At 41.1% G+C, this 26,301-nt stretch overlaps 1 protein-coding gene across 1 annotated transcript in view; it reads left to right on the top strand.

Moving 5' to 3' along the window:
• RAD50 (RAD50 double strand break repair protein) overlaps window positions 1-26,301 on the top strand; it is a gene marked incomplete in the record, with an annotated part of 1,663,481 nt that overhangs the window by 503,406 nt on the left and 1,133,774 nt on the right. Inside the window, 1 exon segment of the mRNA XM_044069198.1 lies at window positions 19,229-19,466. Within this exon segment, the coding sequence (XP_043925133.1) occupies window positions 19,229-19,466 (238 nt within the window).

The following is a 26,301-nucleotide window of genomic DNA, read 5'->3' as shown; positions in this document are numbered from 1 at the left end:
CCTATGTACTTTCTTTATGATGAATGGAATGTGAATGTCAAATTTCATGTTACAGTCTATTACAACCCCTAAAGGTTTGGTGTTAGTAACAGGAGACATAGTTGTCTTGTTGTTAGAAGTGATAGAAAACGAGGGTAAGGGAATGGAATGGTTAGTGGGCTGGAATATGAGACGTTTGGTTTTATTAGGGTTTAGTATTACTTTAGAGTTGATAAGCCATTCTTCTACAGAAAGGAAGGAGGCCTGAGTTTGTGAGTGGAGTGAAAGGCAGTCACAGATTACTGTTGAGTCATCAGCATATTGGATGACTGAGGCTTGTAGCGTAGAGGTGTAAAGGTTGTTAGTAAAGACAGATAGTAATGGACCTTGAGGAACACCTAGTGTGACTGGTAATAGAAATGAAAGTTCTTGTTTCCACAGTACAGCTTGCTGCCTGCCAGTTAAATAACTCTGAAACCAAGTAATGGTGGGTTTGCTAAGATTCAGATTGGAAAGGGATTTAATTTGTTTGTCATGGTTAACCATATCAAATGCCTTGGAGAAGTCAAGGAAGATAGCAGAGACATAGTTACCATTATTTTGGTGGCTGTTTAGTTTGTCAAAATCCAAATATCTGGTGCAGTGAGAATAACAGACCAACAGAAACCAAATGGAAAATGCACCAAACAAGCCTGTATATCAACTCCATTTTTTGCAGGAAAAACACACCAAGATTAAGTGCTTTTATCTTTCACATAGAAGACTTCATCAGAATAAAGTACACTGATTCAAGAACCATTTTTATACCAGTACATGTTACATAATAGATAAAATTGAGCCAGTGGTATTGTCAAAAAAAGTACATGTAAAATGGTCACATGAGCAATATTAAATAAATAGGATGTTAATATTCAAACCAACGTAGCTTTTAAAAATAAAACACTGTTATATTAAATACCTTCAGCATATGTTTCTTGTTCTTCTTTCGGCTTTTCCCGGTTAGGGGTCACCACAGTGGAACTCCAGTCCGCTAATGATTGGCAGTAGATTTTTACGGTGCCGATGAAGCACAGTAAAGCATGTAAAAATGTTAAAATATTTAAAGTTTCATAGATCTATGAAGCTAAGTTCATATGCAGGCTTGTTTGGTGTGTTTTCCAATTGGCTGTTTACTGTGTGACAGATTGTCATGAGGGGAGTTGCAGTGCTATGATAGGGCCTGAAACCATGTTGAGTGTTTGTGAGTAGGTTGTGGGTGATGAGGTAATTAATGACTTTGTTTATGTATTCACTTCTCTAGTATTTTGGATAGAGGTGAGAGTATTGCTATTGGATGATAGCTAGTTAACTCTGTTGAGTTACCACCTTTGTGAAGAGGAATGATGTGAGAAATTTTCCAGATCTCCGGTACAAGGTTTTTAGATATTGATTGGTTGATGAGAATGGATACAGGGTATGCAGTGGCATCTGCAGCTGTTTTCAAGACTTTGGTTGGGAGCTTATCAGCTGCTGTGGTGGTTGATTTTAGTTTTTTGAGAAGTTTCCTGATTAAGTTAGTCGAGACAGGATGGAAGGTAAAGCTGTTGTTACTATTGTGAGTGAGTGGAAGGTTGGAGGATGGGCAGCTTTGTGAGTTAGCTAGTGCAAGAATGGATTCAGTGAAGAATTTGTTAAAATGGGAGGGAGCACTAAGTGTGGTATCAGTTATGGCTGGAGAGGGAGGACCTGATTTTCCAGGAAGGTGAATGTTAATGGCTGACCAGAATTTCTTGGGGTCATTTTGATATTTTGTTTGTATATTATGATAATAATTTTGTCTATTTTGACATATTTCTTTGCCTTGTTACACAGTTCTAAATAGTTTTTTTTATCTACGTGGGATCTAGTTTTGTGCCATTGGGCCCAGGCTTTATCTCTGGATTTCAGCAGGGCTCTAGTCTCTTTGCTCAGCCAGGGAGCATAGTTAGATTTGACCCTGGTCTTTCTGGGAGCAGCTTGGGAGTTTAAGGTATCTATGAAGGTGGAGCTGAAATACTGGACTGCCTCAGCAAGGTTTAGTTTCTTGAGAGGAGTCCAGTTCCATCCTTTTAGTGATTTGATAAAGCTTAATGGGTTAAAGTTTTTCTTATTTCTTATGACTTGATAATTACTGGGCTTTTCTTGACGTGTGCATTCTCTTATAATATATATATAGGTAAATGGTCATTCATGCTATCCTGGAGGCATCCTGACTGATAGATAAGAGCTGGTCTGTTTGTTCGAATCCAGTCAAGAATTGACTGCCTTATGGAGAGTTTGTCAAATCTACTGGAAGAGTGGATGAGTTGGGAAAATCCATGGAGGTTGGTGAAGTTTGTGGGAGAGGTGGAATCACAAGTTGACCAGTCAATGCTGAAGTCCCCCAAGATGATGGTTTCATGCTGGAGGACCTCAGATGCCCAGTCAAGTAGAGTCTCCAGAATGGGTGTGTTGTTACCAGGAGGTATGTAACACCCAGTTATGATAACACATTTTCTAGGGTTAAGTTTTAATTTTGCAAGTATGATTTCTGCATTGCCTAAGGTAGGTGAGTGTGTGTATATTCAAATTTTCTATGATTAGTTGGTTTTTAAAGAGTAAAGCTACACCACCACCTTTTTTGATGTGCAGTCATTCCGTATTATGTTATAGCCTGGCGCTAGGGTTTCATTATTGGCGATGTTGGGTTTTAGCCAAATTTCAGTTAATAATACTAAGTCTGGAGAGTATAGTGAAAAATTGGCATGAATGTCATGAACTTTGTTACAGATACTTCTAACATTCATATTTAGAAAGAGCAGGCCATTATCTTTTCTTGGAAGTTGGAGTGTGTTATGTGATACAGTACAGTTAGTTAAGTGGGTATTGTTATTAGTTAGGCCAGGATTAGGATGTATGTCTCCACTGAAAGATTGCTTGATTGCAGCATCTGCTTTGGTTTTTATATGGTTAGTTATAAGCGTATGATATTTTAAGGATGTTTTATTGATATGGTGTGAGGATAAGGTAAGTTTAAGGATGTGGGGAGATAGGTGTGTTTGTGAATGATAGATGGGGGATGCAGGTGGTAAGGGGTGCTGTTTTTGTTGTGTGGAAGGTAGAGCTGGTATGATGGAGTAATATGATAGGTGGATTATTGTGATATGATGTAGTGTGTACAAGTAGTACCAGGATAGCCAATAGAATGATTTATGAAACTGTATTTGGACAGAGCATTGTTGTAATGTTTCATTGAAATAGTTGTAGTAAGGGTGATAGTTTATCCATTTAGGGCATTTGTTAAAGAGATTTTGTAAGAATTGTTTGCGTCTAGGTGGGAAGATTTGGATTTGATGCAACAATAGATCTGAAGTAGGACTTCATTTGTCAGCAACCTTTAGGATAGGGATCCGATCTCGGATCTGAGCCGGCAACTTCTATCACAGCATAGATCCGAGCTCCTAGCTACTCCCTTTACCCATAATCCCCTGTCAACCCTGACTGACCTCAGATCTAGTTTGCTGCTCTTCAAGCAACAGCTAGATTCCAGAGCTCTTGGTGTATTCATGTGAGAAAAGAAAATTTTAATTTCTTTCTTGTACCTTTTTTGAGTGAGTGTTTGTGTGTGTGTTTAGGTGTTCCCTGGTCCTATTTTAACTACTTTAGCTTAAATTAGCTTAAGATTTTTATCTTTATTTCTCCTCTCTGCCCTCGCTGGTCGCATTGTGTGTGTGTGTGTGTGTAGTGTGTAGGGGCCTAACGTGTGCGTTTTCCTTTAGTGATGTCGGAGGCCCTTAAAGCTATTTTTTCGAAATGCACCGAGTGTGGTCACAAGCTTTCACCGGCTGATGGCCACACTTTGGGGTTGAACACCTCTCCTCGGGTTGTGCGATTTGCGCCGCGTTCAACCCCAAGGCACTTAAGGATCAGAGGTCGAAGTGGGTTCTGGTGGGCCTTTTGCCCCCAGACCCGCCTCCGGTACTTCTGTGACCGCTACCCAGTCTTCGGTAGCGGCCACTCCTGCCCCCCTCCTCCGACAGGGACACAACCTCCCACTGTGGCTTCGGAGGTGAGGGAGGCCAGGAAAGAGAAGCAGAGGCCGAGGAGACTCCTCCTCGGCCCCGCCTGCCAAACGGGCTTCTCCCTCCAGGGTTTCTGGTTCGCCTCCTCCTCGGATCCGATCCCCTTGCTTCTCACTGGGACCCAAGGAGGAGGTGACCCGGTCCCCGTCGAGGTCATTGAGGCGGCACTCCAGGCCTGCCTCCTCGAGGTCCACCTTCAGTATGTCGGATGCAGACATGGACCGGATGATGAGGAGGTTCATCCAGGCCCAGATGCAGATGGGAGTGCTCTTGCCCCCTCGCTCCTTCTCCGACCCGACTCCCGGGTTCGGAGCTGTCGGAGCTGAGCCGCGTTGGATCCGGGGGTGGGTCGGAGCTGACAGTGCTAGGCACTTCGGCTCCGACTATTCCCTCGAGTTTGTCGGATCCGACCTCTCGAGCCGTGGGCCGAGGATCCGAGGGACTCTGTGTGCTTCGGCCGCCCGGTCGGGCGTGCGGGTCCCGGATCCGACAGTCTCGGTCCGATCCCTCGGATCCAGTGGGAGTCAGATCTCGGATCCGTCAGGTGGTGGAGGGGTACTGTTGAGTACATCCAGGCCTCCGGTCCTGGCTTTGGCTCCTCCCTGCACTCCCTCTCAGCTGGTCCTGGCTCCCCTCACCCGGCCTTCAGGGCAGCCTGCTTCAGCGCCTCTAGGTGTTCCATTGGAACAAGATATTGCTTGTGAGGACTCCTCGACACCCCCCCCCGCTCCTCCTCGCAAGTCGGCGCAAAAGGAGGCACGTGGACTCCTGAGTCCCTCACTGAAGATACGGACTTGGATGAAGGAAGGCTCCGTCACCCCTGAGGATGTCTCCTTTGGAGACATCATGGAAATGCTCAGAATCAGGGGTCAGCCCCAAAGCTTCCTCCGGTGAGTCTGTATTCCTAGGGGCGTTCGAGGCAGGGCCATCTACCTCTTGGGTGTCCCTTCCCCCCGACCCCTTGGTGGATCTTATAGCCACTAGGGCTTGGAGGGAGCCGGACACTGTAGAGCCTATTCCCAAGCACCCGGACAAAATCTTGAGCCCCCCGTCAGAGAGAACCCATTGGAGCAAAGGTCCCCCTGTGGATGCCATGTTGGTGGCGGCAGCCACAAGGAGAGAGTTGGCTCAGGAGAGCCCCACGGTTCATCCGCCGAGCAAGGAATCTCGTGCGATGGACCGCCTTGGGAAGCAGGCCTTCAATTCAGCGACCTTCTCCTTGAGGGCCATGAACTATATGGCACATGTCATTCGGATGTAGCGGGATCTAATTAAAAAATACGCTGCTTCCCCCCCAGGCTCCATGTCAGAAGGGGACAAGCAACTGTACTCTTCCCGAATGTCCACCCTACATTCTATTTCCAACACCTCTATGCGACTCTTGTCTCACGCCACTGAGGGAGCCGCTAGAGCAGGCCTAGTCAGGCTGGTCATGAGGAGGCAAGCCTGGCTCTGACATTATGACTTCTCGGAACCCTTTAAGGCGTCATTTGCGAATGCCCCTTTTGATGGTTCTGCTTTGTTTGGCAAAACCATTCGCGACACCCTTGTCCAGAGCGAGAAAGCGGGAAGACTTTGTCTGTCTGCTCCCCAGAGGTCCTTTACCAAGAACCAAAAGGGTCAGAAGAAGATGTGGTTCATCAATCCCAGTCTGCTCGGACAGCCAGTCCTCTCGTGGCAGAGGAGGCCAGGGAGGGGTCCCAGGAATTTTGGGTCCAGAGAACCTTTCTCTGAGAGGCCCGCAGAACCCCTGAGGGGTTACCCGGCTGCTCCACTCTGGAGGCAGTCGGGGGATGTTTTTCGAAGCACCTAGCAATGTGGGAGTCCATAACAACGGATCGCTGGGTGCTTCGGGTTATATCCAGAGGATACCAAATTCCCTTTTTTGTAACCCCCAGAATCAGAAGCCTCCCCGATGTACCACCCAATCAGAGGGAGGCGGCTGCTGCAGAAATTCAGCAGCTCTTACAAAAAAGAGCTGTCCAGCCCGTCCCTCCAGATCAGCACGGATCAGGGTTTTACTCCAGGTTCTTTCTGGTGCCAAAAAAGACAGGGGACGTGAGGCCCATCTTAGACCTCTCTCTTGAACCTGGCAGTACCAAAAGTAAAGTTCCGGATGGTCACTCTGCAATCTATCCTCCCACTACTACGGGAGAACGACTGGATGTGCTCAATAGACCTCAAGGATGTGTACTATCATATTCTCGTAGACAGACGCTCCAGGAGGTTTCTCCGCTTTCGGCTGGGAGCCAGCCATTTCCAGTTCAGGGCCCTTCCCTTCGGCCTCACCTCAACCCCCAGGGTGTTCACCAAGGTCTTAGCAGTGATAGCGGCCCACCTGAGACTCCAGGGAATTCAGGTCTTTCCGTACCTGGACGACTGGCTCCTTACCGCCCCAACAAGGCATCTTCTTTGCTCATGCAGGGATTACTTCCTCAATCTGGCTCCACTCTTAGGGTTGACCATCAACATGGCCAAGTCCTCCCTGGCTCCTACGGATTTCATAGGGGCAAGGTTGGACTCCAGACTGATGCTTGCTTTCTTGACTCCAGATCGGCTTCAGAACCTGAGGTTGCATGTGCAGGCCATCCTTCAACTTCAAGCTACTTCAGCGGAATTGGTCCCGAGGGCTCTAAAGTCCATGGCGGCAGCAATTCCTCTGCTGCCATTGGCCCGGTTGAATATGAGGGTCATACAATGGACCCTCCAGGTACAATGGTCCTTATCTCGCAATCGCATCTCATCCCATCCCCCTAAGCAGGGTTTGCAGAAGGTCGCTCGTGTGGTGGCTCCAGTCCTCCAATCTCCACACGGGACGTCCCTTTTCGCTGCCTCCGCCAGTCGCCACAGTGACCACGGACGCTTCTCGCCTGGGGTGGGGAGGGCACTATTCGGGCAGAACAGTCCAAGCACGTGGAACGACATAGAGACCTCTTTGCATATCAACGTCCTGGAGATGAGGGCGGTGCTTTTGACGTTGCAAGCACTTCACAACCCTCTTCCAGTGGGGACGATTGCGGTTCAGACGGACAACATGTCAGTCATCTGGTACATCAACAAACAGGGGGGAACCAGGTCTTACCCACTCTGCCACGAGGCCATGAGAGTGTGGGAATGGGCGATATCCACCAACCGCTTTCTCATGGCAACGCACATTCTGGGACGGTCCAGCATATTAGCGGACAGGCTCAGTCGTACTGTCCTGAGGTCTCTCAATCCTCTAGTAGCAGAGCAAATATTTGCCCGATGGGGGGGGCGACCTTGTTGCGATCTTTTTGCCTCTCACTCAAATACCAAATGCAACAATTACTTCGCTCTGATCCCCCCTCTGGGGGTGTCCCCGAGAGACTCTCTAGTTCATGCTTGGCCTCCCGGTCTGCTTTATGCTTACCCGCCTCTGCCCCTGATGTTGAAACTATTGCAGAAAGCCAGTCAGTTGGGGAGCAAGATGATCCTCATTGCCCCATTCTGGCCTCGTCAGACGTGGTTCCCTTACCTATGGTCTCACCTGATTCATCCTCCCTGGATGCTGGATCCCCTTCCGGATCTCATCTCACACCACCTTGGTCTTCCGACTTCGAACCTGGCCAACCTAAAGCTGACGGCTTGGTTGCTCCAGTTCCACTCTTGATAAGGACTCTCGGAATTTCATCACCAGTCAAAGCCATCCTTGTTGCAGCTCACAAGCCCTCCACCAGAAGGGTCTATCGGAGTAAATGGAAATGTTTTTCCATCTGGGCGGAGCACCGTCATTTAGATCCTTTTACGGCGCCGGTAGCATCGGTTCTAGATTTTCTAACTTCTCTCTTTCACCAGCGGGCTAGTTCTTCCACGGTCAAGGTAAAACTTGCTGCAATTTCACACTATCATGTAGGGCAGGAGTCAGGCCCGCTTATTACTTCCAAACTGTGTAAGACCTTCCTTAAGGGTACCTTCCTTCTCAGGCCCCTGGTCAAAGAGGTGGTACCCCCATGGGATTTATCCCTAGTCTTACAGGCCTTGACTATCCCCCCTTTCGAGCCGGCGGCCACTGTTGATCTTAAATACCTCTCTTGGAAAACGGCCTTTTTGGTGGCCATAACTTCAGCCAAGAGGGTCTCGGAACTCCAGGCTCTCTGTGTCAAACCACCGTATTCTGTCTTCCACCCAGACAGAGTTCACCTCAGGATCAATCCTTCTTTTCTACCTAAGGAATCGTCAGAAGCTAACATTAATCAGTCTATTAATCTTCCAGTATTCTTCCCCAACTATCAAAACAAAGGAGAGTATAAGCTGCGCTCTTTAGACGTGCATAGACAACTACATTTTTATACTCATCGAACTACTGGTCATAGGCAATCCGATCAGTTGTTTGTCTCCTTTGCCAAAAACAACTTCGGCAAGTGGGTTTCTAAGGTTACCCTCTCCCGATGGATATCTAGTTGTATTCTCTTAGCATATCAGAGCTCGGGAAGGCCTGCACCTCAGGGAGTCCATGCTCATTCTACGAGGGCCATTGCTACATCGGCTGCTTTCAAGGCTAGAGTTTCTCTGGATGACATTTGTTCTTCAGCCACTTGGGCTTTATCTCATACCTTTATAAGCCACTACAAAGTAGATATTGTCTCCCAAGGTAGGGCGTCTTTTGGCTCTGCAGTGCTCCGGAATATCCTTCCATGAAGGCCACCCAAGATTTAGGTAGCTGGGGACTCTGTCCCAAAGGTTGCTGACAAATGAAGTCCTACTTCAGATTTAGAAGTTATGTACTCACCATAACGTTCCAACTGAGTAGTTATCTTCATTTGCCTGCAACCATCCCCCCTCCTTCCCCCTGACCAAAATGATCCTACTTGGGGTTCTTTAGATTAGTTCCCTCTGGGACACAGTATTAGCTGTGCTATGGGGCAAACTTGATCTGAGGTCAGTCAGGGTTGGCAGGGGATTATGGGTAAAGGGAGGAGCTAGGAGCTCGGATCTATGCTGTGATAGAAGTTGCCGGCTCAGATTCGAGATCGGATCCATATCCTAAAGGTTGCAGACAAATGAAGATACCTACTCAGATGGAACGTTATGGTGAGTACATAACTTCTAATTATCGTGGGGTGGAATAGTTATGTGGGGGTAATGCTGTGATCTGGTTGTATGAAGATGAGGTAGGGGAGTGGCTTAGGGAGTATAAACCTGATGAAAGAAGAGGTGGGTGGGAATGGGGGTAGGAGAGTGGAGGGAGTGAGCCCTAAGGGCGAATGGAGCAGGCTAGAACCTGTTCACTGAATTGGAGATTGAGAGAAAAACAATCAAGCAATCAGTAAGTTAACCATTAGTTTATGTACTGCTTAGTATTTAAGATTATCTTAAAGTTCAGTTTGCTGTTTAGGGTGAGTAGAAGTGTGTCCCCTTGGTGAGAGAAAAGACATGATAGAAAGACTAGGGGATGGGGAAGGGGAGAAACTGGTGTTGGGGGTGCGGTGATGTGCTTTTGCTACTATAGGGAGTTGGGCAAAAAAATTTTAAACCTGCAGATATAGTACAGATATACGTTGGTTTTCTTTTCAGGCCGTTCTCTGGTGGGTCCGGAATAGAAGAAAGTGTTTTCAGACACGTAAAACTCATCCGATACTTCTCCCGAGCATCCCACCAAAGAAGTCCGTAAGAAGAGAAAGTGCAAGAGGAGGCACTTGGACTCCCCTCAAGAATCAGTCACAGAAGATACAGATTTCTGTGACGGAAAAGAGTCTCCAATATCTCCACCCGATGATGTCTACTTTGAAGGCATTTTAGAAATCCTGAAACAGGGTGGTTGGTTCTCCCATAACCTTTCTCACGAGGAATCAGTGTTTCTAGAGGCTTTTGGCTGTTGGGTAGCTTTGGAACCATTTGAGGCCTGGGGGGGTGATACTAATGTTGGTGAGAGTAATTAGTAGTTTGTTGTGTGATACTGTATCAAAGACCTTTGACGTGTCTAGAAAGACAGATGATACTATTTTCCCATTATTTCTAAAATGATTAATTGTGTTGAGAAAACTGAGGAGGGCAGTTGTGGTACTATGATGAGGCCTTAGGCTGTGTTGAGATTTTGGAAGTAAATTATTAATTGTGAGATACTACAGTAATTGAGAATGAATGCATCATTCTAGGGGTTTAGATAGTGGGGATAGAATTGCTGTGGGCCTATTATTTGAAAATTCTGTTGAGTTTCCACCTTTGTGCAGGGATATAATGTGTAATATTTTCCAGATGGTTGGGACATATTGATCAGTAATGGATCTATTACTATTGAGACAGGGTAAGAAATGGTTTCACCTGCCATTTTTAGAAATCCTGCTGGTAGATTATCAGCTGCATTTGTGGTAGGCTTTAATTGTTTTAGGAGTTTTTCAATGGTCTTGTGGAGATGGGCTGGGAAGAGAATGTTTAGCAATTATTGTTTGGTAGGATGCGGGTTGATCTTAGGAGGTTTTTATTGTTTTTGGTTAGGGATAGAATGTTTTAAGTGGAATGTTTGTTAAAGTGGCCTGCAATTGTAGCAGAGCTGTTAGGTATATTGTGGGGGGGGGGGGGGTGAGGTTTTGCCAGAGTGAAGGATGTTAATTGTTGTCCAGAATTTCTCTGGAATTTTTTTGGTGTTTTCACAGTAAGATGGTGTAATATTTTTTTGTCTTGGTTTATTTGGTACTTTACATTATTCCTAATTTGTTGATAGGCTATGTGATTAGTTTTTTTGTTTGAGTGCCATTTTAGCCAGATCGTATCCCTTTGTTTAAGGAGGTTTCTTGTTTCATTAGATAGCCGTGGTGTATATTTTACCTTCACACGAATGATTGTTGTAGGTGCTATCCTGTTGAGTATATTAAGGAAAATTTGGTTAAAGTGTTCTACAAGAGCATCTAGGGGCTATTTTCTTAGAGGGTGCAGTTTCATTTTTAGGGTGTATATTACATTTTCTGAGTTGAAATTTTTCTTATTGTAGATGTGGCGGTAGATGGCATTTTTAGTAGAGGATGTGTGTTGTCTGAGGATGTATGTTGGCATGTGTCACTAAGACTGTCGGGTAGATAGCCAGTTATTTGATGGGGAGGGATTGTTTAAGTATAAATTGTCTTTGTTTTTTTATCTATTCTGTTTGGTTTTTGGATAATTTGATGTACTTACTGGGGCTTTCTGCAGTACAGGTAGTCCAGTCAATATTAAAATCGCCTAGGATAATGGTCTCCTTGGGAAAGGTGTTCAGTATGTAATGGAGGATGTTTTCTACTGTGTGAATATTATTGCCTGGGAGAATTTAGGTTGCTATTATGGTTGTATATTTATTTTGGTTGAGTTGAAGTTTAGTGAGCAAGATTTCAGTTTTATTTAGATAAGGTAAGTTGTGACTAATTGGTTGCAGAATTAGGTTATTCTTGAATACTATGGCTACTCCTTCACCTCTTTTTTCTTTTCTGTCTGCCCTAATTATGTTGAAGCCTGGGGGTGATCTCAATATCTGGAATATTTGGTTTAAGCCAAGTTTCTGTTAGGATACATAAGTCTGGAGAGTAGTGGGAGAGTGGCTTGCAGTTTTTGTACTTTGTTAACAGCACTTCTAAGGTTTAAATTTAGAATAAGTAGGTCTGATTCTTTGAGGTAGGTTAAGTATGCTGTGTAGTTGAGAGTGGGTAGAAGGGGTGTCATTAGGGCCAGGATTTGGATATAAACCTCTACTTATTGTTAATCTAGCAGCTATGTTTATTAATGTGTTTATGAGTTTGGTTAACTGATACCTGAAGGATATATATTTTTATGGCTATTTTCGGTGGGAGTATTTTATGCTATAGGTGAATAAGGGGAGTGATGTTGAGGATAGCCTGAGATATTTCTAGGGATGTGGCTTGGTTGAGAGGAATATTTGTGGTAGTGATTTTATGGAGGACCAGTTAAAGTTAGCTAGGAAAGGTAAGACGTTAATTGTGCAATTGTAAGGAGGAGTAGGAGTATTATAATATTATGGATTAGCATTATGATACTGTTTATTGGGTAAATGACTAATTTGTGTAATATAGTTATGTTTTGTAAGCATCGGAACAAATGTTGTTGGGTAATTGTAGTTTGCTAGATTAAGGCAAGAGGATGTTGAGAATAGTTGAGGAGGTAGCTACTTTAGTAGTTGGGAGAGTGGTAAAGGGGTGAAGAATAAGTTAAGTGTATTGCTGAAGTGGTTCAGAGTGTAATGTTAGTGGATGTATGAAATGATTGGCTAGTGGTAGGTAGGAGGAGTGGTCAGGATAGAAATAAATGTAATTGATGTGGGGGGGGTGGGAATGGGGCTAAGGTATGGGAGTGGAGTGACCCCGACTGTAATGAGGGCGAATGGAGTGGGTTGCAGCACGCTAAACTAGTTAAGAACGCCACACACACAAAAATATATAGCATCTATAGCAGCTGTATTAAGAGGTCTGTAGCTGCTTTGGAATGTGTTTCTGTTGTATTTAATTTTCATTTAACATTAGTTGCTTAAATGTCTAAGTTTTCAGGCTACAGAGTTCATGCAGGGAGACCTATTTCCAAGATTACTGCCAATAAGGTACTATTTGAGAGACAAAATAATCGGGGTTTGAGTTGCAGTCTGAATGCCTGAATAAGGAAATATTTGCAACTTCATTATGCCAAATATACCTGGGCAAGTTAATTTCAAGTAAAGAAAAATGGAGTATTTTTAAAGATGTTGGAACGAGTTAATAATCAGGTTAGGGGGAGGGGGGTCATGACTCTAGCAGTCTAGTTTGGCGTGCTCACCACAATTTAGCAACAAGCAGTTTACAAGTAAGCAGTTAAATGCAGTACACTGGGTAGCTTTGTGGGCTCACTTACTTTGCTAGGACCACAGTGTTTCGCAGGTTGGGTACCCCAGTCCCGTTCACTTTCAGTAGGCAAATAATTCCAGGGAGTCAGGGAGCCTGTTTACTCTTTTCTAGTTGTTAAAATCTAAAAGAGAAAGTTTACAGTTATGGTTGAGTGGGTGGTGGAGACCAGGTTGTGCAGTTTGAGTAGGAGATATAACCACAGCGAGCGACAGTCCAGGAGATATACTGCAGCGTATCATTTAGTTCAGAGTGCAGGTTATTTTGCTTATAGCAACAGGCTCGCTTATCAGTCAAGATAGACCATAATTAGGTTCAGCCATTTTACTCTCACCCACTGACCTAGGGGTTCTAAAGTTCAAATTAAGAGATTAATGCGTTACTGTATTTCGTATGTGGCTTCAGTTAAGTAAATTGAACAACTGCATATTGAGAAGGAGAGCCATATTGCCTTTGAAGTTGAGAATACAAAACTGGTAGGGAGGCAAGAGGGAACTTGTCTTTTCTACAGTTCAAATATTATCAACATGTTTAGCAGTTACACCACAGTAAGTCTAGGAAAACTGATAATATCTTACCAGCTAACTGTATAGATTCAACAGTGTCCATCACAGGATGTTATCTGACAATAGTTACTACTTTGCAGCCAATAATAGTTGTTTGTACATCGGTTATCCAACCATTAGTTACTACCATGTAAGACAGTTTGCAGGTTACATATAGTTATTGTGAGAAATACAGACAAAATATATTATATTAATGGTCTAATGCAGAGGAATAAGTAGAAAAGCTCATAGTAGAGTAAAAACTTATGAGGTGAGCACACCAAGCCTAGGTTGCTACGTTGACACTGCCAGAATGAGATGGGATTTGAAAATGACGCCTCAGAGGTATTTAGGGAATACGAAAAGTATGTTCTCCACTAGGGGAAGGGGGGTGGAGTCCAGGGAAGAAGGTGATCTGTTGGTAGTGCAGCACCTTAAAGATCGCTAATATAATACAGCAGTGCTAAGCTGAGTTCTCACACCACGCTAAGCCAGTTAAGAAAGCCAAAAAAGAGGTCTGTAGCTGCTTTGGAATGTGTTTTTGTTTGTTGTATTTACTTTTCTGTTAACATTAGTTGCTTAAAAGTCTAAGTTTTCAAGCTATAGAGTTCATGCAGGATATCCCATTTCCAAGATTTCTGCCAATAATGTACTGTTTGGGAGATGAAATAATCAGGGTTTGAGTTACAGTCTAAATGTCTCAATAAGGAAATATTTACAACCTCATTATGCCAAATATACCTGGGCAAGTTCATTTCAAGTCGAAAATGGAGTATGATTAAAGATGTTGGGACAAGTTAATAATCAGGTGAAGGGGGGGTCACGACTCTAGCAGTCCAGTTTGGCATGCTCACCACAGTTTAGTGTACTTATGGATAGTAATTAAAGAGTTGAAGGATTTTATCTGGGAGGCAGAGAGGGCAGGAGTCAAGTGGGATAAGTTAATCCTTCCAGTAGAATAAGGTGGTTTAGAATTATCTGATTTTAATGGATATTTTAGAGATACTCAGTTAATGCTCTTATAATGCAAGCAGAAAGCTACAATTTAAAGTGGAAAGGTTTGATGACGGGTAGAAATTAAAAAAAAAAAAAAAAAAAAAAAAATGGTGAGACTAGGATTTTGTATGCAGATCCTTAAGGAGAATAACAGTCCTACAGAATATGTTAGTAAAGTAGCAAAACGTATCTTAAGAACTAAGCTAGCATGGGAATGGAGAAAAGAGATTCTGCTGATAGGGATGACTGCAGTTATGGGTACAGAGAACAGGCAAGAGGAGGCTGGAGTTTACTGGAGGAAGCTGGCAAAGGACCAAGGTATTGGGAGCAAATAATTAGAGAGGGGAAAGGTAAAGAATGGGAAGAGGCCAAGAAGACATTTGGACTGCAGGCTGTAGATTGCCTTCCTTGTCAGGAATTGTTAGAGTGCAGGCAAAGAGAAAGGGATCGGGGAATCCTAAGGGAAAGACCTGCAATGGTTGGGTTTTTGGTCAAATTTGGACAAACAAGCTGCTGTTAAAAAAGGGATAATTAGTAGGGCATATGAAATATTGCTCAAAATTTATAGGAATTAATCAGAGGAGGCTATAAAAGATTTGGAAGAAAGCTTAGATAAGCAGTTCACAAAGAAACAATTGGAGGACATGTGTATGACTTCCAAATATGCAACATAATCTAGAAGATTTAGGATTTTTTCATGAAAGTGTTTGCATAGGTACTTCTATACCCCAAGCAGACTCCAAAGAATTTTTCATCAGGTAGACAGCAAATGTTGGAGGAGTGTTGGAGAAGAAAGAGGTAGCTAGGAATGTATGTTCTGGGAGTTTAATGAGTTTGCAGACTTTAAAAATTCCCTATACAGAGTACTCTGTCAGAAATACTGTGCAAGTAAATGAGTATAACTAAGGAAATACTTTTTTTCTTTTTAGCTGGGATACAGAATCTGATTTACATAGACATAGCAAGGCCTTGTTAAACTTAATTCTGGTGGTTGCCAAAAAAGCTGTTATGAGAAAATGGAAATCAAAGTCTAAACCAACTACTAGGTTTTGGATTTTTTTTTTTTAACTGTAGTAATCTCTGTTTCTGGAAAATGAATGTCACACTTCTTTAACCAAGTGTAGTTGATTCATAGTAGCATAATTTTAACATCAAAGAATGTTAATAAACTTCATTATATATCATATATTATTGTATGCAAATGGTACTTGTAGATAGTAACTTGAAAGCATGCAGTACCAATATTTTGCTGTGCCAAGGAAGCTTTTGAGTTGAGGCTTTTTATGCCCTGCCTAGAATCTTAATTTCAGCAGTTGCTTGTTTGCTTCAGGCTTCAGTGTTGGGTCTTTGTTTTCAGCATTTCTAGTCCTCATTGTTCAGTGGTCACTAATGAAGATTAAGAGTATATTTTACCACAACACAAAAATGATGCACAGTAAAAAGATGACTGCCTTTATGTTAAACAGTTTTGAAACAGCAGCTTTTTAGCAAAGAATATCTATATCTCTTAATTGAAAAGTAGTGAAATGTATGTATACATTTATTTATTTACGTATTAGGTAACCAGGCAGGTGGGTAGACAATTTTGTTCCATGACCAAAAAAAAAAGTACATTAGACTATTTACATTTCAGTAAACAGGCAGCAGTAGAAGATTTGATATAGTACAGTTTGTGATTACATATTTATTTCATATTCTCGATTAGAGTTAGCAGGTATATTTAAGCATGAGGAGATCATATTCTACATTTTCCTGTCATTGCATGATGTATCATTTTGGGAAAATGCTGGTTTTGCTTTATAATTTAGGTACACTTTATTTTGCTGTAGTAAAAGATGACAGATTTTCTGCATATTGGATATGGGATAGGTTGGCAATCTGTTCTGGGCTGCAAAAATAGCAAACATTTTGTTCACTAGTTTGTGATATAGAGAGAGCATGATGATCTGTGAGACTGTATGGCAGGGGCAAGCTGAAGAAAGTAAGCAAGACAAAGATTGTACTTAAACTTCAGTACTTCTGTATCCATTCTGAATTACTCTTTCTTTGAACATGTATACTGTTTGATATACTTTTTTGGTTTTCTCTATCGCTCATTGCTTATTTTCAAAGACGGGCCAGATTTTGCTTTGTATTTTAGGTCTGTATCTCAGAAAAGTTGTGTTTTTCTGTCAAATCAATGAGGATTGAAGTCACTAAATAATAAAATACATTTGAGTTTCAGACTTCATATCATTCAGAAAATGCATGTTAACAAAAATCCTGTTATTCTAGTAGCTTTCTAAGTTTTTAACAGTGATATTTAAAATTTGCCCCCCCCCCCCCCCATTATTTTAGGCTCTGAGGTTGAGAGCCATTGCTGCCCTCAGTGCCTTTTTTAGGCAGAGTCCTGGTGATGCACATTCCAGTTGAGAGGTATGAGGAAGTGTCCTTTCACCTTCATATACCTCACTGACATTGCTGAGGCTGTAAAACAATCACTTCCAGGACCTCCTTGAAATAAGAATAATAAGGATTAGCAAAAGTCCAGCCACTCATGCATACCTCAGATAGAGTCGTGAGTGAAAACACTCCAAATCTAACACTTTGAAACCATGGCAGCAATAAAAATAGGCTTAGGTGACTGTTATCAGTCACACTGACCTAGTTGTTTAACAAGGCTGGACATGGACAGAGGGCTGTTGTTCAAGTGCTAGGATTTCTGACAGATATGACTATGGTGTGTGTTAGTGGTATATGTGGGAGTGAATGACATGAGACATAGAACTTTGAGGGATTTGCAGGAAGACGTTTCAGAACTTTTAGTGAGTGTTACAAATCCAGGTAAGACACTAGTCCTGAGTGGAATCCTTCCTTTATCTCAGTGATGCTGAGATCCAAAGTGAAGATAATTGGATTTGATAATTGGTGAAATAGCTGGTGTCATTCCAAGGTGTTCGACAGAAATATCTTTTAACTTAGTAATATAGACTCACGTGGGTTCTATCTCTTTCAGCCAGTTTGCTATCCGTCTTACCACATGTGGGTTGATTTTTAAACTGTTTAGCTTCTGTATAATGTCAGCATGGGGAATGGTATCGAAGGTCTTAGCCAGGTCACAGATACACCATGCACATGCACTGTACAGCCACCATCTATTGCCTCTGTGAAAACATTTGCTAGATTTAATAGACAGGCTCTACCCTTCACAAAACCAAACAGTTGGGAGTGCAAGTTTAACATGGTTGCTGATATCAAACTTTATGAAGTAATTTATAATATGGTCATACCTCTCAACCTCTTACAGCAAGAAATCTGGGCAAAGCCATAAACAATGGGGAGATAAAAGCCCCAAAATAGGGACATTTTTTAAATATTGCTGTTACAAACTTAGGAACACAATTTTATGAGGAAACGGACTAAAAAATATGATGCAAAAATCTAGACATTCTGTGAAAATCAGGACAGTGGAGAGGTATGAATTCATTCCATGGTTTTGCCAGTGAAGCTTATAGGTCTGTAATGACCCAGTTTGGCTGTAAGTCCACCTTTACAGAACAGCATCACCACTCACTATGCATTATCCCTCCCTACACATTTTCCTGCTGTTGACTGTCTTTCAGCCTTCTGTGTGCATGGTTGAGCTGTGTTGCATCCTGGGATTGGTATGTTCATATATAAGAACACTGATGTACATTTTAAAAAATTAGATTTGGTTCCTGAAATAAAATCCAGGAATTATACCTGTAATTTGCAAGCATAATTTTTGGTTGTTAGTATTTGTGTGTGTATGTGTGTGTGTGTGTGTGTGTGTGTGTGTGTGTGTGTGTGTGTGTGTGTGTGTGTATGTGTATTATTGAAGCAGATTCTGGGCACAGAACACTCAATTAATCAATCTGCCAGTTTTGTAAATAATAAATAATGACCAGAAATGCAGCTTATGAAGAATGATTGATCTGGGCTAAAATGCCAAATTCCATGAAAATCCTGTGTTTTTCCAATACTTAGTCCAAATCTAGAATTTACTGGTATTTTTGCAAGAAAATGGGAAGTCAGTGACCCTGTTCAGACACTGTAAGCTTTTATGTTTGGTAAAATTCATGCCACACCACACCTTTATAGACCAGAGAATTGTTATGTATGTATTTATTTATTTAAAATTATTTACTGAGGTAGCACACTGGTGACAGCAATGCATTATGCATTATTGGCTTTCAGCATCCTGTCGTCAACAACTTGTTAGGCAGCCACGTTACTCCCACCAGTTGCTCTTTTGGATAATTTTGGTAGTTTACATTGCCATTCTAGTGTATTTTTATTTAAAACAAGGCAATGGGTGAAATATATCATATCCTGTTGAAATTAGAGTCATCCTGTTTTAAATAATGACTGAGAATCACTTGTTTGACTTTTGATGGGGATGGCAAAAAGAATGACACCCTTCCTCTTTTTGTCTAATTGTATTTTGAATTTCAGTGTTGATGTATGTGCCCCGTGCTTACTTAATGTAATTGTATGCCTGCCTTTGTTGTCTCAGTGTACTTTGTACTGGCATCACTGCAGTGTAAGATGTCAGAAGTAGGTATGGGTATTGTACATTGTGTGGAAAGGTGCTGATGTCTATAGTTTTTTCTCTCTTGGCAATATGTTAACATTTGTATACCAGAATTAAGGGGGGGGGCATTCTTAACTGTTACATGACATAAGCATTCATTGTTTGGTTATTTTACAATAGCTGGGCTGTTCAGGACAGAGCATAGAAATGTAAAAGTGCCTTAATAAAAATCCTCATTTGTGTAGAAACTAAAAACAAAACTCTTAACTTCTTCCTAAGCTATGCTTGCTGGAGCCACAGCAGTGTACAATCAGTTTATCAATCAGTTAACTGAAGAGGTTGAACCATGTTGTCCAGTTTGCCAGAGAGTCTTTTCTTCTGAAGCTGAACTTCAAGATGTCATCAGTGATATGCAGTCAAAGTTGCGCCTTGTTCCAGATAAACTGAAAACAACAGAGACAGAGCTGAAGAAGAAGGAGAGAAGGCGTGATGATATGATGAGCCTGAAACCTATACGGTAAGTTAATGTATAGTACTGAGCTAGCTTAAAAGAAGCAATTTAAATTGATTTAGTAAACAGTGACTGTAATATACCAGGATAATGCTTTTTTTTTTTGCTCTGAATCTTTTCTTAACCATTAAGCCCCCATTCTCTGATGCTCACTTAATCCATCTATTCCCGCCCATCCTTGTGAGCGCCTTACTGCCCATTCTTTCCCTGGGCATGGATTAAACACACCAGGAATGGTATTGTTAATAGCTAAGGGAAGTTCTCCTATTAAGCAAATATTTCTCAGATGAACTGGTGGCACCAAACCCTTTTTGCATGTAGATGTGCCGTAGGCAGTACAAGGAGAGCCACCTGCCTCTGCAGTGTTGCATCCCATATCTGGTTCCCCACCCATATGCTGAGCTTTACAGTGGATTAGCTTGTTCTGCAGTATCACTACCAGCTTCCAGCATTGTCCCCTCATCCATTTGCCAAAGAGAGGCGAGCAGACCAAACCTCATCATTTCTGTCTGGTCTTGTGCCAGCTCTAGCAAGTGCCCAAGGCTCCTGGGTCAAAATCGGGGCTATATCCCTCAGTACCTTGAACAAACACTATAAATATTCTAAGAAGTGTGTGTCAGGCCCAAAATCCATATTGTCTTTGCCTGTAGAAGTATTAACAGATCATTCTTTCCCATTGTTGTAAGGAACAAGCTAGAGCTCTGTAGTAGTCTAATTTATTTTGATGTGTTCTTCATATTCTCTCTTCACTGCCAGTGTTTTTCCCAGCTTTCCTTATTTTACTTTTAGTTGTAGTCTTCAAATTCATCTTATTTGATAAGACAGTGTTTGAACCTCTTTTCAGAAAATGTTTTTGTGAACAAAAATAGCAGTATAACATTACAATGTATATGTTTTGTCTTTCATCCATTTTGTTGATATGTGCATCTACTGTAAACAATTTTAGTCAATTAAATGTGTATATTAGTCAGTTGTGTTTAGTAAGTGAAGCTAAAAAAATACTTTAATGAAGAGATCTTCAGTGAATGTTGTTCAGTGAAGAAAATGTAAGCAAAACAGTGTTTGCTAGAAAATAAATATGTAGGAACAAAGCCCCTACCCTAGTAGGTAGCTGTATTCCTTCATTCCCCCTATTTATCAAAAGTAACTCCTTAGTCATTCCTTGATGGAGAAGGCAAACTCCCAACCTGCAGCAATCGTGGAGTCTGAGTAAGTCTGCTTTTTCATCATCTATTTTGACCAAAAATATATTGCACATTAGAGAATGGGCTTACTGTACATCAGTACCATGACCGGAGAACGACCGTCCTCCAGCAGGGTATCAGTGTACAACTAATGCCTGGTGAAAAACATGTCCTCCGCTTCACGGCAGCATATCAAGCTGCCGTGGAGCTCAGACTCCGAAAATGGAATGGCCGCCGTTATTTTACACTCTCTAAACAGCACTTCTGCTGTTTAGCAAGTGTGAAATAAAATAAAAGCAAAATAAGTGTGTGTGTGTGTGTGTGAGATCAGTTGAGTTACTATTTTGCACTGGTTAAGCAGCGTTTCTGCTGTTTAGTGAGTGTAAAATAAAAAGTTTGTGCGCGTGTGTTTGTGTGTGTGTGTGAGAGAGACATTGTATGCATGTATGAAAGTAAGAAAGGATTGTATGTGTCTGTGTGTATCTGTGTTGCTGTCTGTGTGTGTGAATGGTGCATGAAAGCAGGTGTGTGTGTGTGTGTGTGTGTGTGTGTGTGTGTGTGTGTGTGTGTGTGTGTGTGTGGAGAAAGCAAGAGTGATCTTGTGTAACTGAATGGGTTTATGAAAGCAGAGGAGACTGTGTTTATATGTATGTGTGTGAAAGCAGAAGGGACTGTGTATGTGTGTATAGGAGAGCGAATGGGCTGTATGTAAAATTGTTGTGTTTCACTCGCTTATTACTTTTTATATATGTTTGATGTAAAATGCTTCCTCCAACACCATTAACATATACTACAACAAGTTTGAAACATTAGGTGGCCATTCTCGAAGTACAATAATGCCCTCCAGGGTATGTGTTGATGTGTAATTAATGCCCTTGCAGGGGTGTATAGGCCCTCCGCCTAAGGCGTCGGGCCTCATAACACCCCTGGGCGGGTGTTAACTACACATTAACAACCTGTCAGGCATTATTGCTTGCGTAATCCATGGCATCACTCCATTACTCACAGTAGGTGTACTATCGAATAAAATTTGGAGAAACTGGGGAAAGAGAAGTACAATTTACTGATTTCTGGTCCCTGTAAAGTTAGAAGGAATGGTACAGCTGTAATCTGACAGAATGAGTAATACCTGAGAAATCTTGTTAGGATTCAGCTGGAGATATATACTGGTGAGTAACTGAAAATTTCATGAAATCTGTTTGTCCTCTTTATTATGCAGGGTGTCACTAAGAAGGTGGTACGTGGGATTTATTGTAATATGCATAGGCGAGGAAAGTCATCAAAGTCATTTGATACCATTATATTATTTGACACAGACGTTTTTGTTTTCCTACAGATCAGCTTGCTTTTTTGCTTTATATTGAAACTTCTTATATTGCATTGTAATGTGATTATAATATGTCAACAAGAGATTATCGTGGCTTTAGGTGGGGATATGTCATTGTATTTGCCTTCTTGCAGCTGCTTACAGCATCCTCAGCTGTAAGGGGTACAGGTTTACTTAGTGGGCACTGTTTGCTGAGCTTGAACTTGCTTTTGATTTTCATTCACTCCAGTCTTGTTGTACAGGTTGACTTCTTGTCTTAGCTTCAAGTCTAATTCGCAGAAGTATGCAACTGTCAAGCTGATACCCTTTCCAGCAAAGGCCTTATTAATGAGGGAATTCTGCAGGGGTCTGCAGCTGGCCTTGTGCTACTTTCATTGTTTATGTTAAATCTTATCCTGGATCTTCCTCACTGAGTTGCAGCACTGTAACCATATGAAGTAGCCCTACATCCCATTGTTCTTGTCACAATAGCCAATGTGCTTAGATACATATTGCAATATAAACCACAAATGTAGACTTGCAGTTATAACTTCTCTGAATCAGAATACAAGCATTCCTACTCATTATAGACACTGCATCACCTTCATTAATGTACTTATAGTAACTACAGGCAATATATTTATATGTACCAGGGTGTCTATTCTTATTTTTCGACAAGCTACATAGCCTTGATTGAAAAATGTCCTTGAAAGTTCTTCCCCTTTTAGGTAACAAAATTGGAACTTCCTCCTCTTATATTATTTGTATCAGGGAAGTTCACAGAGAACCTGTTGTTCATGACCAGTTTTACTAATACTCGTTTCATCTACAGAGTTACTCAATCATGATGAAATGTTGTATTCTTTAGCCTTTATCCCATCTCTTTTGTCAGTCCTAGATAAAGGCAATGCACTGCAAGGCATGTATCTAAAGAAGTTGAACATATGAGTAATCTTTAAGTGCTGGATCCAAGTAGGAATTATATCATCTGTCTGCAGTGCTGCACCTCAGCTGCTGCTTCACTTTATGAAAAGCCACAACGATGATGCATTGAAGTTTCAGAACCTTGAACATTGTAAGATTTTTACCAGCTGCTACGTTAATTAATATGTACATGTCCTGTCTGTACATGTCTACTGCATTATTGTAAATCATTTGACATTTACTCTACCTCTGAATGATCAACACTTGCTATTTATTGACTAGTGCGTTTTAACATGCAAGAGTTTAGTTTAAATTTTCTAGTGCGTATCTATGAAGTTGTTTCTATCTAGTCTTATATTTTGACTGGGCACTTCACAGACAAATCTATCCCAGTCAAACAAACAAATGTGAATAAACTAATAAGTTCAGATCTAATGTTATAGGTAAGAAAATAGCTTATTGCTCATTTTAGAATATTTTCTAATGTTTTTTGAGATATTGTGGCACATGTACAGTTTTATAATTGTTTATATATGTTAATGGTCTTTAGAAATATTTATTTGGCAAGGTCAACATTTAATTTGATGTAGGCTAGGTTTTAATTTATTTGTACTATATATTTTTATATACCGCAAGGTTTATAGGTTCATAGATTGGTACTAAGCTGTCGGCCCTAGGGGGCCTATGCAAGCCTAGCCATAAAGATGCAAATTCCTAGCATGTGCATTTTTCATGTTTTGTTTGAGTAATTTTCATTGTTACAATGTAGACTGTAAAAGGTTAAATAAAAGTTTAGCCATTCACCTGGGTCATGTTTGAAAATTTTGCTTGAAACAGCCCACCTATGTACCTGTGTGAGAAATCAAATAAAAGTTGACCAGAGCTTTTAGGTTAGTAACAGATGAAATTACCCTAGTCTTTCTGTAGTCTGTACAAGAGGAATGTTCTGATACCTCACAGTGCTTCCTGGAAGAGTGCAGTCATCAGCAAAGTACATTTCCCATGCATCTTGTGCATGTATACATGAGACTTCCATATACTCCTGAGATGAGTTTACTTCTCAGTATTTTCAAAGTCTAATCTCGGAAGCCCTGGTACAAATATATCCACAGCATGGTGGAATCTGCAAATTGCCATGATTTGCAAAGCTTGGTGAGTGAAATGATCAATGTTGGATTTACATGACTGGAGCTATTAAGGAATGTTTGCAAAAAAAATATATGATTTTCCCTATTTACATTAGAAGTGCAAATGGAGTGTGATAATTTGGTGCATGCAAATAGTGAATGATAGTAAAAATGACATTAAGGTTTAGTGGATAATTATTTGTTTATTTATTTACATTTGTTTGCTGGGAAAGTCCATCTGGGCCAGAAGCCCATTTTAAGCAGAGACCTGGGGAGAAAAGCTCCACAGAAATATAAGCAAAATACAGTAATTAGATAGTACAATAGTATACATATAGTAAGTTGCAGAATATACATCCTGTAGTTAGTCTGTACAAAGAAATATTCAGTACAGTTTTCTAGTAGATACAGGTTCAAAAAGAAAAGCACAAACATTTCAGTAAAGATCACTGTGAGAAAAATAAAACTAGTACTGTGTAGATGTTAAATAGTTATGAGCAAATGAGATTTATTTTACACACACACACACACACACTATACACATATATATATATATATATATATATATATATATATATATATATATATATATATATCTGCGGTGGTGGTGCTGCGGTAGCATTGTCGCCTCACAGTAAGACGTTGTCCTGTTTGATTCTCAGCTAAAGCGTCTTCTCAGTGGAGACATGCGTGAATGGGCGTACCTTCGTTATAGGTTGTACGTCAGGGCTGGCAACTCGGTACGTAAAAACCTACTGCCATATATATATATATATATATATATATATATATATATATATATGTATATATATATATATATATATATATATATATATATATATATTTATGTGTGTGTGTGTAACGAGGTGTGTGTGGACATAGTGTTGAGTGTAGAGTAGTATAGGTGACTGTGAGTGGAGGCTTAGAGGTAAGGTAATGAGTGTGTTGAGTAGGATTGAAGTAGTAGTTATAGTGGGTTTTGCTGTGGAGTTTTGCGAGTTTTAGGGGGGGTATGTGTTAGAGAGTTGTTTGAATAATATTTGTTTTTGATATGTTTTTAAGTATTGTATGTTGTGTGCTTTACTTTTACTGTTTGAAAGTTTCGTCTGGTAGATTGTTTACTTTGTGTGTTGTTTGTGTTACTGTTTCTGTTGAGGAGGGTGCATTTGGCATGTTTATGGAATGTGAGTGTGAGTGTGGGTTTTTAAGTATTGAGAAGGTTAGGGGTAAGATGATAATTTAATAATTGTAGAGCAATGGTAGAGTATGTTTGGTGGTTTTAGCATACGGCGGCTTTTTTAGGTTAGGGTGGTGGGTGTTTTGTTTGCGGCAAAGTTTCTACTTAAAGTGGGCTATCTGTCACTCTCAATTGTGGTCACAACTAAGTCTCTTCTTTATTTCTCTTCTGTTCAAGGACTTTTAAAGCCTTACACACACATCTTTCAAAAAGTTTTTTTTATTTTAACACAAACTTATCCCTTAAGTACAACTAACAACGCTCTTGCAAAATGGCACTAGCTCTTTCTCGCGCACGAAATTCTATACGGCAACATCATTCCTACTGCTATTTGCATTGCTCACAGCACACACACAGCGTGCACTCTGATGTTTCTCCTATACAAGAAATACATGCTCTCTAACGACCTCCCTCTATTTGGCAGCTCTGAATCACAGGTACTCTCTTTTGATCTGGCCTATTTCAGACCAAGCCATTATTTACTGTGCACAATACAATGCTACTTTATTAATTTGCATTAGATAACACTACGACCATTATTGCATTCTAAAACTGGCATGTCACACATTCAACCTATGCTGCTCTACCAACTGTTAGATTGACAGAAAAACTGGCATTTAAAAACTGCAACTGTTTTGAAATGTTTCCTGTGAACAGAAATAGAAATTTTGAACAGAATGGAATATTTGAATACAACATATTTCAGAATGGAAACAGAATTTTTTGAACAAACCTGCTGTGGAACAATCTCTGATTCAATTTTAGTTTTGAAGTCTGCATTTCTGAACAAATGAGAAGGTGAGAATGATTACAATTTGTGAGAAGTGAAGAAGACATCTACCAGCTAGACTTTCTTTTGCCTTCTACTAGTGTACACAATCTCGGCACAGATGCTTGTAATCTTCTATTGTTCGACAAAACCTTTCATTGTCTGGATTTGCTCCAAATCTATCTTTCACGATCGGGTCCCTCTTCTAAACCGAACGGGTACGAACGAAAACAACCGATGATTCGCGAAGTAGATGACCTTTTTTACGTAATGACTTTTTTTCAACTAGACCAT

Source organism: Protopterus annectens, chromosome 4.part0 (assembly GCF_019279795.1).
Source record: "Protopterus annectens isolate FY-2018-M chromosome 4.part0, PAN1.0, whole genome shotgun sequence".
NCBI classification, from domain to species: Eukaryota; Metazoa; Chordata; order Ceratodontiformes; family Protopteridae; genus Protopterus; species Protopterus annectens.
The sequence above is the reverse complement of the archived record's forward strand: the minus strand, read 5'-3'. Positions and strand labels throughout refer to the sequence as shown.